The sequence below is a fragment of the Chanodichthys erythropterus genome, chromosome 18 (assembly GCF_024489055.1).
Source record: "Chanodichthys erythropterus isolate Z2021 chromosome 18, ASM2448905v1, whole genome shotgun sequence".
NCBI classification, from domain to species: domain Eukaryota; kingdom Metazoa; phylum Chordata; class Actinopteri; order Cypriniformes; family Xenocyprididae; genus Chanodichthys; species Chanodichthys erythropterus.
Genome location: NC_090238.1, coordinates 37,844,724 through 37,865,193, shown reverse-complemented (window position 1 = coordinate 37,865,193; position 20,470 = coordinate 37,844,724). Strand labels below are relative to the sequence as shown.

Genomic DNA, 20,470 nt, shown 5'->3' with positions numbered 1-20,470 from the left:
ATTAATAGAAGAAAAAACAATTAAGTTAAAAAATAAAATATAAGTAAAATAGGTTCAAATAAAGTAAAAATAAAATACAAAATAAATAAATAAATAATAACAGTGAAAAAATAGTAAAGTAGAAACCATGACTAAAAGCGTTTTAGTTCATAACTATGTTGTTGGTGTGTGAAGTGCGTACGGAATGTATGTGGGCTGAAAGACAAACACTGGTCTATTGTGTACACACACACACACACACACACACACACACACACACACACACACACACACACACACACACACACACACACACACACACACACACACACACACACAATATGTTAATGAGGTCATAAAGTGACAACACTTGAAACCAGCTGACGTGCTGATAAACCCGTGTGTGTGTGTGTGTGTGTGTATAATACACATCTCACTCAAAAGCCACTTTTCTCCAGTTAGTTTTTATTGATCTGAGCCAGTGCCAGTGAATCTGAGAAAAATATAAAGCACAAAACAGCCAATAACAACAACAACAACAACACAGCAAGAACAAATCCTGTAGCGTCTTCAATGTCTCTAGAGAACGTCAGTATCGCTCTCAAACACTAATGCACTCCACTTCCTGTCATATGTCTGTGTTTGTGTGACGGCCCCACGGCGTCTGCTTGCTCTCAATACTGTCCGTTTCATTATTCATGACGACATGGAAATGCCAGCGCAGGGAAGATGATGTACAGAGCTGGTCTAACCGACACAGACAAGCTGTTCTTCATCTTTCTCGAGTGTGTAAATGAATGAGAGCGACGCGCTTTACAACTGACATAAACACCAACGCCCAGAATACAGCCGTACAGATCAGAAGAAGCAGCTGAAATGATAAAACACATGACTGGTTCTCCATCACGTGACCTGCTGTCAGTTCAAGTGTTTTACTGGAGTTCACAATGACATAATATTAACAATCGTGAGTCTAAGGCTGCTTTGTGTTGTCCTTAACATGTTTCAGCAACATTATTATCTTCTGCTGGCTATCGAGAGGTCAAAAGCATGAGGAGTTTAATATGTTAATCACCTAATATCTATATCTATATATGCTGCTGCACACTGAGGTTCATGTTTTCTTCTTGCCTTTCTTAGGAGCCGTGTATGTGGAAGTGCGATGCTCTTTCCTGTCGTATTTGTCGTGGCCTTCCCTGTGGCAGAATATGACACAGATTAATATTGCAGGATCAGTGTGTCAATATGCAGCAGATCTCATGGAAAAATCCCAGTGAATGATTCAATGTGTCAAGATTCAGAGTTCAACTCTGTAAACAATAATTAAGACCGCTGTGTCATAAAGAAAAACAAATCCTGCTTTGGTAAATCATAATTATAAATCATAAACCTAATTATGACATATAAAGTTGAAATGATAAGATTCAAAATCATAGTTATAATTAGGACTTTTTAGGTCATCATTTCGACTATTTCATTTGATTTTGAAATTCATTTTGATTTCATAATTATGCTGTTTTATCACAAAATTTCTTAGTATGTCATAATTTAGACTTTTTGTGTTATAACTATGACAGTATGTCATAAAAAACCATGCTTTAGTAAATAATAATTGTGTCAAAAATATGTTGTAAAAAGTCAAAATTGTGAGATACTAAGCCATAATAATAAAAAAAGTCATAACTTTCACTTTTATGTCATATTTATGCTTTTTTATCTCATGGTTATGACTCTGTATGTCACAATTTTGACTTTCTATCCAATAATTATGACTGGTATGTCATAAAGAGGAAAAAACAAGCTTTGGTAAACCATAATGTTGTAAAATCATTTATGTCATAAAAAGTTAAAATGATAAGATTTTAAGTCATAATTATGAGTTTTTGATTTATGTTATAATTGTGACTTTTTAGGTCATCATTTTGACTTTGGTAAATCATAATTATGTCATAAAAAGTTTAAATGATAAGATAATAAAGCCATAATTATGAAATCAAAAGTCAAAAATATGACCTAAAAAGTCACAGTTATAACATAAGTCAAAAAGTCATTTAAAAAAAAAAAATCATGCTTTGGTAAATAATAATCATGCCAAAACATTTGTGTCATAAAAAAAAACAAAATTGTGAGATACTAATAATTATGACCTCCACTTTTAGGTCAGAATTTTGACTTTCTATCCAATAATTATGACTGTGTATGTAATAAAAGAAAATAATCATGCTTTGGTAAATCATAATTATGTCATAAAAATAATTTTGTCATAAAGTCGAAATTATAAGATTCTAAATTATTGACAAGTTTATGACTTTTTTGGTCATCATTTTGACTTTTTATGTCATATTTATGACTTATTAATTATGACTTTTTGACTTGTTATAATTATTAGTTTTTAGGTTATGATTTCAACTTCTCATAATTTTGTCTAATACTAAGTCAAAATCATAACAAAAGTCATAATTATGACTTTTGATTTCATAATTATGGCTTTTTATTTCATAATTATGATTTTGTATGTCAGAATTTTGACTTGTTAATTATGCCTTTTTGTCCTGTTATAATTATGACTTTTAGGTTATGATTTCAACTTTTTATTTCATAATTATGCCTCTTTATGCCTCTAATTTTGATGTTTGATTTCAAAATTATGGCTTTTTATCTCATAATTACGACTTAGTATGTCACAAATATGACTTCAGGTCCTAATTTTGACTTTTTATCTCATATTCCCATTATTATGACTTAGTATTTCATAATTTCATGTCATAAGCATAATTTTTTATCTCATAATTTTGACGTTAAATGATAATTATGACTGAGCATTTCATAATTTAGATTTTTTTAACTCATAATTATCAATTACCACAGCATGAATTATTTTCTCATGTGGCAGAAATGGCCTTCCATAACTTTAGTGAGTAAAGAAGGTGAAATACCACATTAATTATTATATTTAATACAGCGTGAACGCACCTGAAGCAGCGGGAGCAGTACAGGTCACGCTCACACGTGTGGCAGCGGATGGTGGCGTCTCGATTACACATGCAGCACCACGGCAGCTCTTCATCATCCTCCTCATCGCTGTCTTCATCATTACAGCGCTGGATCTGTGAGGCGGCAGCCGGCAGCGTTGATTTAGACCGCTGGACACAAATGAACACATGACGCACATCAGACAAACGCTGATTATACAGACACAAAACCCATCTATTTCATCAAAGTGTAACACTTTTGTAACACTTGATATGTGAGGAAATAAATTATATCTAGTGGTTACATAGATGATTTTATTTGTGTTTTTCCAACAGGTGGCACTAATCTGCCTCCATTCAATGGATATTAAATACTTTTGCTCTGTAATTGATGAATTTTGTATAGATGAAATCTTTTGATTTGAAAGCTTTTTTTGGGATATTACCCATCATGTAGTGTGTAATAAAGCTGTTTGTGAATATAAAGTTTCAAAGATCAAAGATAAATGGAGTTTTTAGTGCATAATGCCAGCCCATTGGCTGCCGGCGAACAGCGTCTGCTTTGCCCCCGCCCTCTGTAAGGTGTCGATCAATCATAACAGACTGGAACCAATCAGAGCAGAGCAGCTCATAGAAAGGTGGGGTTTAAAGAGACCGAATCTTTGATCGAAAAGAGCTGATGCTGCAGTGGATATTATGAGAATAATAAAGTGTTTTTTGAGTTTAGATGCCTGTAAATCTGTTGTAGGAGACTCCAAAACAACATTAAGAACCTTAAAAATACAATAATAGGGGCACTTTAAAGTTTTGCTGCATTTTTAACTTAAATACTGCATTAAAATAGAAAGGAAAATAGTATAAAATATTTTTTAATCATAATTTAGATGTGAGTATTGTTTAGTAACATGAAATACAAAATGTTAAAGAAAAAAACATTACTGTGAAATATAGTAGATTCTTTCTATAAAATAAAAATGATGGTCTCTGGTCTGTTTTGATCACAAACAATACAAGTGTGACCCCTGAATGAACAATCCCGAGGGTTAAATGTAACTCCGTGTGTTAAAAGTGTGCAGGGATTGTACCGGTTTCCTGCCGGACGTGTCCTTCTCTCTGTTCATCGGGCCGCTGAGCTCTGGTGGGATGTTGTAGCCGCTGGCCTCATCTAGAGCCGCCTCCTCTGATAACTGACACACACACACACACACACACACACACACACACACACACACACACACACACACTCTTCAGATTGAGCTCTGATGGATCTGTCTGAACAGCGGACTCTGCTGGTCATTATAGGAAGTGCCACAGTAGTTTTATTAATATTTTGAATTAGCTTTTATTTTAATTTTTATTTTACGTTAAATTTAGTAACATTTTTAGCAATTTCATTATGTGCTTTTATTATATTATAATAAAAATTAGGTTTAATTTTTAGGTTTAATCTTTTGTGTCGAATCAGCGGTTTGGAGCGCCAAAGTCACGTGATTTTAGCAGTTTGACACGCGATCCGAATCATGATTCGATACTCTGATTCATAACGCTCCGAAGCTTCCTGAAGCAGTGTTTTGAAATCGCCCATCACTAAATAAGTCGTTATTTTGTTTTTTTGGCGCACCAAAAATATTCTCATAGCTTTATAATATTAATATTGAACCACTGTACTCACATGAACTGATTTAAATATGTTTTTAGTACATTAATGGATCTTGAGAGAGGAAATGTCATTGCTCAGGCCTCACTGAGCCATCGGATTTCATCAAAAATATCTTAATTTGTGTTCTGAAGATGAATGAAGGTCTTACGGGTGTGGAACAGCATGAGGGTGAGTAATAAATGACATTATTTACATTTTTGGGTGAACTAACCCTTTAAGGCTGTACACTATCTATCAAATGTTTACACACATCTACCAATTCTGTATCATTTTCCACAGAATATTAAAATGACAAATATTATAATTATAAAATTATAATGAAAATGATTTTATTCTGTTTTATTCTTACCAGAAAAACAACTTTTTAAAAAAGCAACTAGGATCGTAAAGATACAAATTTGCCCACATGGACATACAAAACTTTCCTTTTTTTAAAGATGTAATTAAGATGTAATTACTTCAAAGATTAATAAGGTTGAAAAAGGTCATTTAACTTCAGATCCTAATTTTTCATCTATAAATTAAAGGCACAATATGTAATTTTTCACCACAAGAGGACACCGATTCAAAACAAAGGCATAGCATAAATTATTACAATTTAAAATAACTGTTTTCTATTTGAATATATTGTACAAAGTAATTTATATCCTGTGATCAAAGCTGAATTTTCAGCATCATTACTCCAGTCTTCAGTGTCACATGATCCTTCAGAAATCATTCTAATATGATGATCTGCTGCTCAAGAAACATTTCTGATTATTTTCAATGTTGAAAAGAGTTGTGTACTTTTTTTTCAGGATTCCTTGATGAATAGAAAGTTCAAAAGAACAGCATTTATCTGAAATACAAAGCTTCTGTAGCATTATATACTACCGTTCAAAAGTTTGGGGTCAGGAAGAATTTTTATTTTTATTTTTTTGAAAAGAAATAAAAGAAATGAATACTTTTATTCAGCAAGGATGCATTAAATCAATCAAAAGTGGCAGTAAAGACATTTATAATGTTACAAAAGATTAGATTTCAGATAAACACTGTTCTTTTGAACTTCTATTCATCAAATAATCCTGAAAAAAAAATATTGTACACAAATATTTTGTACAACTGAACACATTAAATGTTTCTTGAGCAGCAGATCATCATATTAGAATGATTTCTGAAGGATCATGTGACACTGAAGACTGGAGTAATGATGCTGAAAATTCAGCTTTGCATCACAGGAATAAATTACTTTGTCAAATATATTCAAATAGAAAACAGTTATTTTAAATTGTAATAATATTTCACAATATTACTGTTTTTACTGTATTTTTAATTAAATAAATGTAGCCTTGGTGAGCAGACGAAACTTCTTTTAAAAACATTAAAAATCTTAGTGGTTCCAAACTTTTGGACTGGACTAATATATATATATATATATATATATACTAGACGATATATATATATATTTATATATAAAAACACTGTTCTAGTGTTTTTTTGGATACTTTAATCCAAAAATTGTACATATTGTGCCTTTAATTATAAGAATAACAGTAAAGTCGTGAAACTCTGAGATAAGTGTGTGAATGATGCAGTGATGAAAACAGCTGAAACTAATGAAAAACTCATATTTGAGCTTCTTTGTGTATATATTCTTATGCAAACAAAGTACTGTTCAAGATCAAAAGGTTGTTAGGATCACGAAAAATAATTCAGTTTAGTGTGTCTAAACGGGTATTAGGTTTTTATTTCAGCAATGACCTAAAAAACATTGTCTTTAGTGGCATCTAGGTCTGTGTCCAAAATCGCCCCCTATACCCTTAGATAGGGCACTATTTGAGGGGACAGCCATTAGAAGTGGTGTCCGAAACCACAGTGCACTCATCCAATCCCATAATGCACCACAGTAACGAGTGCACAACTGGAGCTGCCAGTTTTCATATGATTATTAAACAGCAACCACAAAGTATGCAAAACGGCAGCCTTTCCTGCACTCTGAATTCACTATATCAGTGGAGTAATGTAGGGAATACTAGTGAATGAGGGTACAGAGGGCGATTTCAGACACAGCCTAGATGGATCCACAGACAAAGGTTCTTTGTAGGTGTTTAATAAACGTCACAGACCTTCTTCATCACCCTGCTGATGGCCTCTTCTTCTGTCTCCTCATCACTGTCAGGCTGCTGGAAATCTGACAGTCTGACTGAACAAACACATCAACAACATCGTTATCTTTTATGGATCTATTTAAAGCGTCTTCTGCAATACATTTAATTTCAGTTATCTAAGACAGACTCGATTGGATTGTGAAAAGTGGTCTCCCGTTATTCTTCATCAGAAAAGGAACGTCAAAGAAAGTTGCGATGACAATATTTTGTAGAATGCACTAATTAATCCTTCACATTAACACGTATTTAAAGGGACAGTGCACCCAAAAATGAAAATTCTATCAGTATTTCAGCTCTTCCTCAGTATTTCTTTCCTACTATGAGGACCATCAACTATTTGGTTACCCACAAAATATCTTCTTCTGTGTTCAGCTGAAGAAAGAAACAGATTTGGAACAACTTGAGGGAGAGTAAATGAATGTTCATTTTTGGGTGTACTGTCCCTTTAAGAGTATGAGACGCACCTTGTTCGGGGTCGTGTCCCTGCAGCACCGCCAGTCTCTTGGCCATCTCGCGCATCTGCTCCTGGTTGTGTTTGTCTCTCTTCAGCTCCTGCATGGCCTCCTCCATCACACGGCTCTGCTCCGCCTCCAGCTGTTTGACTGACAGCTCGCCGTCATCCACGTTCTCATTCACGCCCCCTCCCTCTTGTTTATTGAGATCGTTTAATGGTTCGTCTGTATTTACACAAATGAGAAAAAGAAAATTAAATCAGCGTAACCATGGTAAAATCAAAATTGCTTCATAGACTGTAAAACTGAGCGCTTAATCTTTTATTTAGTGTCCTAAAACCAACAAAGCAACATGCATTATTTCCCATACAAGCCATATTAGGATATTAAACTTCATAACTGAAAATATATTATGCAATTAGAGTCATAAAACTACCCTCTGAAGATGGATTCTGGTTATCAATAGCAACTTCCTCTGACATTTGGGTGAGCAAATCATTGGCCTGTTCTGTCTGAGTCCTGCCGTCGGGCGGCTGATGAACCTGCACACATTAAACACACACTTAAAAGCACGTTCTTGCTATTTTAAAGTCTCCTATAATAGATTACATTCATCCAAGGTCATAAAACACTTTAATTTTCTCATAATATTCATTGCAGCATCAGCTCTTTCCTCACAGTGTCTGAAAAGCTTCGATCAAGGATTTGGTCTCTCTAAACCCCGCCTTTCTGAGAGCTGCTCTGCTCTGATTGGTCGACCGCTTACAGCACGTGTCAGAAACCAAACACTCATTATCATATCTGAATCTCAGCTCTTGGTTCACTGTGATACGAACAGTAACGATGACAGAAAACAGCGTCTTCTCGAATCAGAAATCACAACTACAGTGAATGAGGGCGGGGCAAAGCAGACACTGTTCGCTGTTAGCCAATGGGTGGGCATTATGCAAATTAGTTACAAACCCTACATAGGTTCAGGCAGTTCATAATCGCTTCTTTCTTTTGGGAGACAATAACTCCATTTATCTTTGCAGAGATTTTACATTCACAAACAGCTCTATAAAAGGTCATATCCGAGAAAGCATAATAGAGGCAGTTGAAGTGAAAGTTGATGTTGTAGTTACAGGCCGTGGGGCTTGAGAGGGCGCAGGTCTTCCCTGTAAGGCAGCCAGACGCTCCTCCATGTCTTTATCTGAAGGAACAGGCTGAATCGGTGCTTTTAAGGCCGCGAGACGAGACTCCAGATCCTTCTCTGAGGGGATGGACTCTGTTTGGACAGAGAGAAATATCAGTGTTTTTGTTTTGAGAAAGAGGAGCTATACAGAATAATGTTGTGACATAAATAATAATGACATTTCATGTTTTTTTTTTGTATCAGTATTTATTTATTGATCCTAAAAAATCCCACTTGATACTAAAAAAACTAAAACTGAATTGAATATTGATAAAAGCTATAAACATGTTTTAAAAACAACTAGTTACTAGTAAAAATGACAAAAACAAAACAAAATTATTTTAAAAAAATTAAATTAAAATGAAAACAGAAAAAATAAAATATAATACAATTAAAAACATTCAAATATTAATAAAAAGTATATTAAATAGTAGATAAAATGACACGAAAATATTATCATCCTCATCCTAAAATTAAAAAGGCATTTCTTTAGATTCTTGTAGAAATACCTAATTTATATTGTGAAAATTATAATCTTTATAATCTATAATCTAAGATATAAAATATTTAGTTACTACTAGGTTACATTAAATTTTTTTCTCCCCATAATACTCTAAGATGTATTATGTGTTTATTTTAATATTTTTTAAATTTATTTCAATCTTATTTATTTTAAATCACATTATTCGTCATTTAATTTAATTATTATTATTATTTAAATTTGTTACACTATTAAAAACCCCTGCATCCATCCATGTTATTATACAAACTAAATGTATTATTATTTTATTATTATTATTATTATTATTATTATTAGTTGAATATATTTATTACTAATGTTATTTTAGTATCACTGAGATACTATATATTTTATTAATATTTTGAACTTTTAGCTGCGTGTTAGCTTTTGTTGCATGTTTTTGTCATTTTTATTATTTTTTAATAATAAAAATAGATTGTTTTCATTCATTTTTAGTTTTTATTTTTATTTTTAGATATTTTAGTACATCAATTTGAGCTAATTGAAAATTAGAAATGTTTCCTTGGCAGCTAAATAAAATATATATATATATATATATATATATATATATATATATATATATATATATATATATATATATATATATAAGTCTATAAAGTCTGACATTAATATATATTAATATTATATGGAAAACATTTAGTTTTGATTAAGTTTTATTATGATATATTTTTAACTCACTGTTAGATGCATTATTTATTTGTTAATTTATGTGAATCAATTGTATTTTAATTCAATTTATTCTAATTTGTATTCACTTATTTACACTCTTACTCTGTTTTGAAAACACCTTTTATTTATGAATATTCAACATTGAACAATTACTGAATCTTTAAGGAATATTTCACCCAAAAACATCATCAATACTTCTCGTTTCTTAAATGCAATCTAATAAGTGATACACGTTGTTTCAAAGCAGCTTTATAGAAAATCATGAGGTTTATTAGGGATGACTGATATATCGGCCACCATATCGGTATCGATAATACAATTAATAATGGATTGTTTCTTTCAGCTGAGACACTTTAGATGCGCTCTGGTTTTCAATGTTCCGATTATCGGCTTTCAAATATAAAGAATTATCGGTTATCAGCCAAAATGTTCATATCGGTGCATCACTAATGTTAATGTTTATAGCATCTTTATTCCTTCTAGTGCGTTTAGCAGATTAGAGGTGGCCAATAATATAGATTAGAGATCAACCTATATATTGATTTACCGATATTTTCCCCGATATTGAAGCATTTTACCATAATCAGATATCGGTTTTGTAATATCGGATTTACCGATAAACGCTGCCATCTTGTGGGTGTTTTGAGAATTGCTTTGAGTTTGTGTATAGTTCTGTGTAAATGCATAGATAAACAGCACTTTGTCAGCAGATATTTCATAATCTAGAACCACAAAAAAATTATTATTAATTCTGATATAACATACCAGTTGAGAAATGCAATAAAAACAATGTTTTGTTTGTTATATTCCAATATTCCAGAGAATATTATTCAGTTATTTCACATAATCCAGTGAATTATTCTTCAGTTTAGCTTATTAAACAGTTTATAAATCTACTAAAACTATAGTTTAAAATGAAGTATTACATTTCTGCAAAGTTGATATGACTCCTGTCTTTAATTTATTTTCTTAATTTAAAAAAACATATTCTACATTTATTTTGCTTATTGTTAACATTAGTGTTGCTGCTGATGCTTTTTATAAATAAAATTATTTTTGTAATATGAAGATTAAAAATTAACAAAATTTATTGGTGTATAAATAAGATTTGGTTTCAATGTAAGGAGGGAGTGATTGTTATAAATAAAATGCTCTGTTCAGTTCAGTGGTGTTGTAATCATGTCAAAAACAGAAGTATAACAGTAAATAAATATTGGTTATCGGGCACATAAACACACAAATTATCGGTATCGGTTCTAAAAAAGAAATCAATATCGGTCGATCACTAATACCGATTATCGGCTTTCAAATATAAAGAATTATCGGTTATCGGCCAAAATTTCCATATTGGTTCATCATTAATGTTAATGTTTATAGCATCTTTAATCCTTCTAGTGTGTTTAGCAGATTGAAGCAGGCCGATAATATAGATTACATTTTACGACAAAACAATCAAGCAGATTTTGCCAGATCTTACTCGGCTTGGTTTCCTCTTTCAGCTTGTTCAGTCGTTCTGCGATGACCAGGTCCTCTTTACTGAGTCCTCGGGTTGAAATCCGACTCACAGCATCGTTCTTTCCACCTCCAGGTCTGGACGGCTGATTCTGCTGAGCTTGTTTGGCTTCAAGAGCAGCAACCCGCCTGTAAGGCACACAGATTTGTGTTATCCCTGTGGCATTTTTACATCTGATACTCAGTTAAAGATTCTTACTTTTTGTAGTTTTCAGGTGGAGACCATCTGCCAGCATCATTCTGGTTGCCTGAACTGTACAAAAAAGGCCTGTCAGTTGTGCATCGGTGAATATACTATAACACTGTAACCTGTGTTTGGCTTCCAGACCTTGTTAAGTTTCCATAACACTGTTTGCACACTTTCTGCTGGCTGTTTCCATATTTTGGCACTACAGCACTGAATGTCAGACACCCAGAGCAGAAAGAATGACCACAGCTTTTACAACCCAACTGCAAAAACACAAACCCGCGTCAAACACTTTCTATTAAGGTATTTAAATGAAATAATCGGTATTTATAGCCGCTGACCTCTTTTCTGAAGAGAGTGAACTTTGATGCACAGCAGTAACAGCGATTATCCATATTGAGATTCTTCGGGGAATCGCAAAAACATGACTTTAAATGTTTAAGATTATAATAATTTAATTCACTGTGTTGTATGAGGCGATTTCAGCTGCATTCTGTTGAATCAGAGAACGTAAATACAGGAAACGCTGTGAGAACTGGGGTGTGATGGGAAATGTAGTTTTTCTCGCTTGCGGCGATGAGAATTATGGTGATTTAAAAAATCAATACAAGCAGAATAGTGTAGAGACTTTTTAATTTTTTTTTAAAAATGACCTAAAATGACCTTAAAATTAATTATGAATAGAATAATAAAAAATCTAATTTTGAAATGTACTCATTTCCCAGCATGCAACATGATAGCCACGCTGCACTGTAGCTTGCTTAGGGCTCTCAAACTGTCGTTTATACTGTACAAAACTACGGATTTAAAAAAAATAAAATCACTATTAAACTATATTAAAAACACAAAAACATATATTTATTTAAAAAAAAAAAGAAAGTCGGTTATTGTTTCAGTGAACCTCGCGTGGTCACGTGAGCGGTTCATCCAATCATAATCTCTTCGGCGCGCTTCCGGTTTTTGTTCAAACGTCTTTTGCTCCAACAACACGAACAGACAACAGGAGCGAGCGATTTATAAAATCAAGATCATATTTTAACCTTTTTATTGTATAAAGAAGCTTCTTTCGACGAAGAAAAACAATATTAAGGAGATTACTGTTGGAAAAATGTAAGTTATATTTGTTTACTCTTCAGCTGTGCACAATATCACCTGATCAAAAGTGTTTCTCTGCTGTTTGTTTATCATCATTTAACGTTACTGCTTTATATGTGGGGCACCATAGTAATATCTTGCTTTTTAGAACATTATATTTACATTTGGAGTACCTTTTAGATGCCATTGCGTTGTATATGAATTTTGGTAACCATTCAGTATGATAAGTGGCATCTGTTATTCCACTCTAGATCAGATCTACTCCAGCCATGGCAGAGTGTGATGCCGAATGGGAATTGTGCAAAGAAAATATCCAGCCTTTGAAACAAGGCCGTACCATATCGGCCCTGCACCAGGCCCTGTGTCAGCAGCAGGAGGGGAACCACACGGCCCTCAATCAGAAGAAACAGTGAGTGGGCTTTTTAATAAAACACAATGCATGTTGCAGAACAACTCATTAATATTAACGCTTTCTTTCTTTTTCAGAGCGTTTGAGTCTGAGCTGCGGCTGTATGACGGAGACGACCCTCTCGACGTGTGGGTCAGGTATGGATGATTATGACAGCAGATGCATGTTGAGTTTTAATATGCAGATCGCAGGAAGTCATATTTTCTTATTCGTTTCTGCAGGTACATAAAATGGACGAAGCAGACGTTCCCACAGGGTGGAAAGGAGAGTAATTTATCAGTGCTTCTTGAAAGAGCAGTCACACGCTTCACAGCTGACAAGAAATATCACAATGACGCTCGCTACGTTGAACTCTGGATCGAATTTGTGAGTGACAGACCTTATGTTTAGATGAGGAATTCAGATTGCATAATTTTTAACTTCTTTATTTCCATTTGCTTGCAGGCTGAGGGCTGTTCTGACCCGATGGACGTCTTCCGCTACATGCAGGCTCAAGGAATCGGAACCATGCAAGCGGCTCTTTACATCGCCTGGTCTGAAGAGCACGAGAAGAGGGGGAACTTAAAGATGGCTGACAGTGTTTTTCAGGATGGTGTCAAGTGTGGAGCAGAACCTGCAGATAAACTACATGCGTTTCACAGGTTTGGAAACTTAGACTGTTTTTTTTTTTTTAATTACATTTTTATGACTGTCAAGCTTTACAGGGTTAAATCAGTGCATGTTATTCTAAACATAAAGGCAATTTTCTATGGAAGCTTGTTTACACCATGAAAAAAATAGTGACACTTTATCTCAGAATTCTGACTTTTTTTTCCTCACAACTGTGAGTTAAGTCGGAATTTCATGAAGTTAAGTCGGAATTTCATGAAGTTAAGTCGGAATTTCATGAAGTTAAGTCGGAATTGCATGAAGTTAAGTCGGAATTGCGTGATTTAAAGTCGGAATTGCGTGATTTAAAGTCAGAATTGCGAGATTTAAAGTCGGAATTGCGAGATTTAAAGTCGGAATTGCGAGATTTAAAGTCGGAATTGCGAGACATACAGTTGGAATTGCGTAATATAAAGTCTGAATTGTGAGATACAAAGTCGGAATTGCATGACAAAGTCGGAATTGCATGACAAAGTCGGAATTGCATGACAAAGTCGGAATTGCATGACAAAGTCGGAATTGCATGACAAAGTCTGAATTGCGTGATGTAAAGTCTGAATTGCGTGATGTAAAGTCTGAATTGCGTGATGTAAAGTCTGAATTGCGTGATGTAAAGTCTGAATTGCGTGATGTAAAGTCTGAATTGCATGACAAAGTCTGAATTGCATGACAAAGTCTGAATTGCATGACAAAGTCTGAATTGCGTGATGTAAAGTCTGAATTGCGTGATGTAAAGTCTGAATTGCGTGATGTAAAGTCTGAATTGCGTGATGTAAAGTCTGAATTGCGTGATGTAAAGTCTGAATTGCGTGATGTAAAGTCTGAATTGCGTGATGTAAAGTCTGAATTGCGTGATGTAAAGTCTGAATTGCGTGATGTAAAGTCTGAATTGCGTGATGTAAAGTCTGAATTGCGTGATGTAAAGTCTGAATTGCGTGATGTAAAGTCTGAATTGCGTGATGTAAAGTCTGAATTGCGTGATGTAAAGTCTGAATTGCGTGATGTAAAGTCTGAATTGCGTGATGTAAAGTCTGAATTGCGTGATGTAAAGTCTGAATTGCGTGATGTAAAGTCTGAATTGCGTGATGTAAAGTCTGAATTGCATGACAAAGTCTGAATTGCATGACAAAGTCTGAATTGCATGACAAAGTCTGAATTGCATGACAAAGTCTGAATTGCATGACAAAGTCGGAATTGCGTGATGTAAAGTCGGAATTGCGTGATGTAAAGTCGGAATTGCGTGATGTAAAGTCGGAATTGCGTGATGTAAAGTCGGAATTGCATGACAAAGTCGGAATTGCGTGATGTAAAGTCGGAATTGCATGACAAAGTCTGAATTGCATGACAAAGTCTGAATTGCATGACAAAGTCTGAATTGCATGACAAAGTCTGAATTGCATGACAAAGTCGGAATTGCGTGATGTAAAGTCGGAATTGCGTGATGTAAAGTCGGAATTGCGTGATGTAAAGTCGGAATTGCATGACAAAGTCGGAATTGCGTGATGTAAAGTCGGAATTGCATGACAAAGTCGGAATTGCATGACAAAGTCGGAATTGCATGACAAAGTCGGAATTGCGTGATGTAAAGTCTGAATTGCATGACAAAGTCTGAATTGCATGACAAAGTCTGAATTGCATGACAAAGTCTGAATTGCATGACAAAGTCTGAATTGCATGACAAAGTCGGAATTGCGTGATGTAAAGTTGGAATTGCATGACAAAGTCGGAATTGCGTGATGTAAAGTCGGAATTGCATGACAAAGTCGGAATTGCGTGATGTAAAGTCTGAATTGCATGACAAAGTCTGAATTGCATGACAAAGTCTGAATTGCATGACAAAGTCTGAATTGCATGACAAAGTCGGAATTGCGTGATGTAAAGTCGGAATTGCGTGATGTAAAGTCGGAATTGCGTGATGTAAAGTCGGAATTGCATGACAAAGTCGGAATTGCGTGATGTAAAGTTGGAATTGCATGACAAAGTCGGAATTGCGTGATGTAAAGTCGGAATTGCATGACAAAGTCGGAATTGCGTGATGTAAAGTCTGAATTGCGAGGTGTAAAGTCGGAATTGCGAGGCGTAAAGTCGGAATTTGCAAGAAAGTCAGAATTGCATGACAAAGTCGGAATTGCAAGATATACAGTTGGAATTGCGTAATATAAAGTCTGAATTGTGAGATACGAAGTCAGAATTGCATGAAATAAAGTCGGAATTGCGTGATATAATTACCTTTTTATCTTTTTACTCAGTGGCGGAAACAAGCTTCCATACTTTTCACCATCTAATAAATTCCTCATTGACAGTAAAGTGGTGCCCTGCATTTGTTCTCATAGATTATATTGTTTGAATCAGAAATATCACGTTATGGAAGTTGTGAATGTGGACTTTAAACTGCTGCCACTGTACTGCAGTGTTCAGGGTTCAGATCGTCTCATAATGAAATGTGTTGATCTCCAGAGCTTTGCAGGCACGAGTCTGCAGACAGATGATGTCATCCATGACAGATCAGCAAAGAGATGAAGACGATGATGATGAAGGACCCGCAGACCCTCAGCGAACGTCACTGGCTGAGCTCAAAGCCAGAGGGAAGAAAAAGGCAGTCGTTCCCATCAACAGAGTGAACGCGTCTACCGGATGTGAGTAGAAACTTTCTTCAAACGTGTTGTGAATGTTTGCTGTGTACACGGATCAGTTCAGTCACACTCTTTCACTTTGACACACAGATGCACGTGGGCTCCAGTTTAAACAGCCGTTGGGCCCCAAACAGAACAGTCGCCTTGTGATATTTGATGAGAATAAAGCTGAAACTGAGCCGCAAGAACCCAAATTTGAGATCTGGATGGCGCCACCTACTGCCAGAGCCAAAGAGAACGAACAGAAACCTGAGAAATGGAGCAACGTGAAGGTGCGAGTCGGTGTTGATGAGCTGTGTGCTAATATTACCCGTTTAACTGGTCACCTGACTGGTTTTAGTTAGTTTTGTGTCTGGAGGCGGTTGAAGGAGAATGGAGGCTGTTATCTGATCATTGATTGTGTTTGCTTCTGATTCCAGTTGCCCCTCAAGTCCAGATCGGGTCTCAGTGTCGCGGTTCCACCTCCTAAACCCAGTTTCCAGCCGTTTGTGGAAGAGGACGACCAGCCGCCCACTGTGTGAGTGTCATCAGAGGATATGACGATGGTCTCTCTTGACCGTCTTTGTGCTCCTTTTATAATAACATTTGTTCTTTTAGTCTGTATAATAACTCTAAACCATTTTTATTTACTTTTTTATGTACTGTTGAAAACCCCTGCATTAAAGCAAATTTAAAAAAAAAATTAAAATAGACAAAATAAGATTAAAATAAAAATTTTATAAAAAACATTATTAGGGAAATTAGGGAGAAAAAAAAAACAGTAACACAAACTAAATATTAAAATTGATTAAAATAAATACATCATAACATCATACAGTATTATGAGTAGGGGGAAAAAGTATTTTCCAAAACACATTTTAGACATTTATAATATTATTTATTATTATTATTAATATTTTTATTTTTTTTTTATTTTTTTTTACAATATCAGTTAGGTATTTCTATGAGAAACTAAATGGATGCCATTTAAATTTTAAGATAAGGATGATCATATTTTGGGTTAATATACTTTGAAAATATTAATAAATATTATAAATCAGTTTTTATAATTTTTTCTGTTTGCATTTTAATGTTACAGTTTTGGTAATTTTGTTGTGTGTTTTTGGCATTTTACTAGTAGTTATTAGTATTATTATTATTATTATTTTTTAATGTCTATAGCTTTTATTAATGTTTATTTCAGCTTTAGGTTTTTTAGTACTTTTAGTAGTAAATTTTTATTATATATATATATTATATATTATATATATATTATATATATATTATATATTATAAATATATATATATATATATAAATAAATATATGAAGAGTTCATTTGCAAAAACCGATAAACGCCATTTTTTAAAAAAATGAACTAAGTGCTGTGCATTATTCTCCATATATAGCACGTTCTGTACCCTAAATCCATTTTGTCAGAAGAGCCGGTTTTGCCCACTTTCAGGCATCGCAAGTTCACGTTTTACAGCAGAAGCCGACAAACGCCCTTGTTTGTGTACAGACAGAAACCAATAAGTCCGTTTTAGCGAATCAGCGCGCAGTATTCAGGTCAGGTGACAAGGCTTCTAGTCACTTCAGAAAGACGCGCTAGCTGAGGGAAGTTTTATCAAAGCTCACTAAAAGTGATCGAGGATTTATGATTTCGACTCCTGTAAGTCCTTGTACACCATACACGACTTACATGCTGAAAAATTGGTTGTCCTTTTGCTTGTGTGTGTGTGTGTGTGTGTGCGCGCGCGCGCACGTGCGTGTGTGGATTAGTGCGTGTGTGTGTACTTGTGTGCCGATCTGTGTGTGTGTACTTGTGTGTCGATCTGTGTGTGTGTGTGTGTGTGTGTGTGTTTGAGTGTGTGTTTGAGAGAGAGAGAGAGCGTGCGCGCGCGTGTGTGTGTGCCGATCTGTTTGTGTGTGTGTGTGTGTGTGCGTGCGTGGGTGTCTGTGTGCGTTTGTGTGCACATGTGTGTTTGAGAGTGTTTTAAATACAATTACTTGGGTTTTGTTTAACTATGAAACATGAAATGTGGAGTTATCTGCTTTTGCCAAAAAACGACTGTTGGAGTTATCTGCTTTTGCTAAAAAACAAACTTTTAATATATATATAAAACATACTTTCAATGAATTTAAATTTTTTAATTTACCTATATTTTTTAGAGTTATCATTACTTAATCAAAACAGCCCAACTGCAGTTTGATTGTTATTAATTGGAATGCACAATAAAAAAAACATGATTTGTGAGAATTCATAAAAATGGAGTTATCTGTTTTTGCAAATAAACTCTTCATATATATATATATATATTATACACACACATATACAAAGTACAGTCCAAAAGTTTGGAACCACTAAGATTTTTAATGTTTTTAAAAGAAGTTTCGTCTGCTCACCAAGGCTACATTTTATTTAATTAAAAATACAGTAAAAACAGTAATATTGTGAAATATTATTACAATTTAAAATATCTGTGTACTATTTAAATATATTTGACAAAGTAATTTATTCCTGTGATGCAAAGATGAATTTTCAGCATCATTATATATATATGCATATGCCCGCATTTAATAGAAATTTACAACAGTGATTTTATATACATAGAAAAGCAAATTAAATGCAAGTAAAACATCTACTTTTAAAAAATGTTCTGTTGTCATTCAGTGTAACACTTATATTTATGTAAAAATTTAAACAACACACTTATTCTGACCCTTACATATTAAAATATATAAAAGAATAAGTGTTCGTACTCAATTTTATTGCATTTTAAATAAGTAAAAAATTCTTGCTGACAAATGGGCAAAACCTAGAATAGTGGCAAAGTTAAAAAATGTAAAATGACAAGTAATTAGCATTTGGGGTAAAAGTAATTAGTCTTTAATATGGCATAAATAGTTTTTTGTTAGAAATATTCCTGACAAGATTGTTACACTGAATGACATTTTAATATGTGTCTTCTGTAAATCATGGTAAAAATGAATATTTAATTTTGCTCAAAACAAACAAATTTATACAGGACCCATTCTGATGTATTGAAAAACAACAATTCAATTTTTTTTTCCCTTCTTTGACCCATATATAAAAATCTTTCCCGTATTTATAATCTTTAATCAAAATCTGAAAATGTACCTCCCCCTTTTTTTCTAGATACAATCAATTCCTAGTGGGGGAAAAACAAGCCACGCCCTCTTTTCCTCATTATTCTGTTTCACTCTGAAAATACGTCACAATACTGAAGTCGGTCGCAGCTTCCGGTTCACGCGGACTTTAAACTAAACGAAAACTAAAAATGTTGTCTTAGCAAAAAAAAAAAAAAAACTTATTTCAGTTGATATTTGTAATAGTTTTAGTTTTGGGTAACAATAATAACTCTGCACTAATGAATCATAAGCAACAAGACCAAGCAGATGCAGAGAAAGTAGAATTTAAATGGGTCTGAACTAATGTGTTTATTATTTCCATGTGCTCACCTCATTTTCCCCCTCCAGAACTCCCTGTAAAATCAATCCTGCGGTGAACCCGGTGCTGTCAGCGAGGAAGCCCTGCAGACCGGAGCAGACGCCGCTGAAGAAGCTGCAGGAGAGACAGCAGCTCATGCAGCTCCAGACGCAGGAAGACGGAAAGAGCCGAGAACAGAGCATGTACTGCAGAGAGCTGCTCGACAGCGGAGCCACAGAGTTCTGCTTCGAGGAGCTGCGGGCCGAACGCTACTGGCAGAAACACACTCACTTACTCCAGACGAGAGACGCCGGAAGGCCTGAGGATTCCAGCACAAACTGAAGGAGACAGATGAGCTGTGTTTGCAGTCTTAGATGTTAGAAACTCGCTGATGACACCTAAAAATGCTGTAGGCTGCTCACAACAAATATTTGTTGTCGTTGTGTTTGTGTATAACTGTTCATGTGCTTTTGTACATACACTTTTCTTTTTGTATATACATACTTTTTGTAACGCAACAGTTTTTTTTAAATATTGTGATTACTTGTAGATGTGGTAATTAATGCTTCAATAAATGCAACTGATTCCATAACATCAAATTGCTCCTGTACTTTGACTTCAGGAACTGCATTTGCGCTTCATTTATTCTACACTATCAGCAGAGCTTATTTGGAAGAGGATAAAGGTATTTTAACTGCATTGACTTTAATGTCATTTGTAATTGGGTCATTGATGAATAAGGTTTTTAAATGTGTAAAAAAAGCATAATGGCATAAGTATAAAGTTTTATTAAGTGTTAACAATGAGATTATGTGGTTTTTATAATCAATTAACACTGCTTTTGTCTTTTTTTTTTTTTTTTTACAAAATGTGTCACCAAAAAAGTAATTTGGTTTTACCAAAATTTCGGTTTTACTGAATGACAATATTTTCAGGCTGATATCTAGCTAGCTAGCAAAAGGAC

General features: G+C 34.3%; 2 protein-coding genes across 2 annotated transcripts; one reads left to right on the top strand and one right to left on the bottom strand.

Moving 5' to 3' along the window:
• Positions 1-436: 436 nt before the first annotated feature.
• On the bottom strand, positions 437-11,803 carry zfyve19 (zinc finger, FYVE domain containing 19). The gene is made up of 11 exons (XM_067367598.1): positions 11,635-11,803; positions 11,435-11,556; positions 11,306-11,359; positions 11,072-11,235; positions 8,335-8,477; positions 7,647-7,752; positions 7,223-7,435; positions 6,717-6,793; positions 4,037-4,138; positions 2,953-3,122; positions 437-1,175 (listed from the first exon to the last, which is right to left on the bottom strand). Exons 1-11 carry the CDS (start codon positions 11,686-11,688, stop codon positions 1,094-1,096), a joined length of 1,287 nt encoding a protein of 428 aa, XP_067223699.1. The 5' UTR covers positions 11,689-11,803; the 3' UTR covers positions 437-1,093.
• Positions 11,804-12,266: 463 nt separating this feature from the next.
• Positions 12,267-20,076, top strand: bub1bb (BUB1 mitotic checkpoint serine/threonine kinase Bb). Its single transcript, XM_067368144.1, has 9 exons — positions 12,267-12,403; positions 12,640-12,797; positions 12,875-12,934; positions 13,019-13,163; positions 13,242-13,438; positions 15,903-16,081; positions 16,169-16,350; positions 16,498-16,595; positions 19,557-20,076. Exons 2-9 carry the CDS (start codon positions 12,658-12,660, stop codon positions 19,846-19,848), a joined length of 1,293 nt encoding a protein of 430 aa, XP_067224245.1. The 5' UTR covers positions 12,267-12,403; positions 12,640-12,657; the 3' UTR covers positions 19,849-20,076.
• Positions 20,077-20,470: the final 394 nt, after the last annotated feature.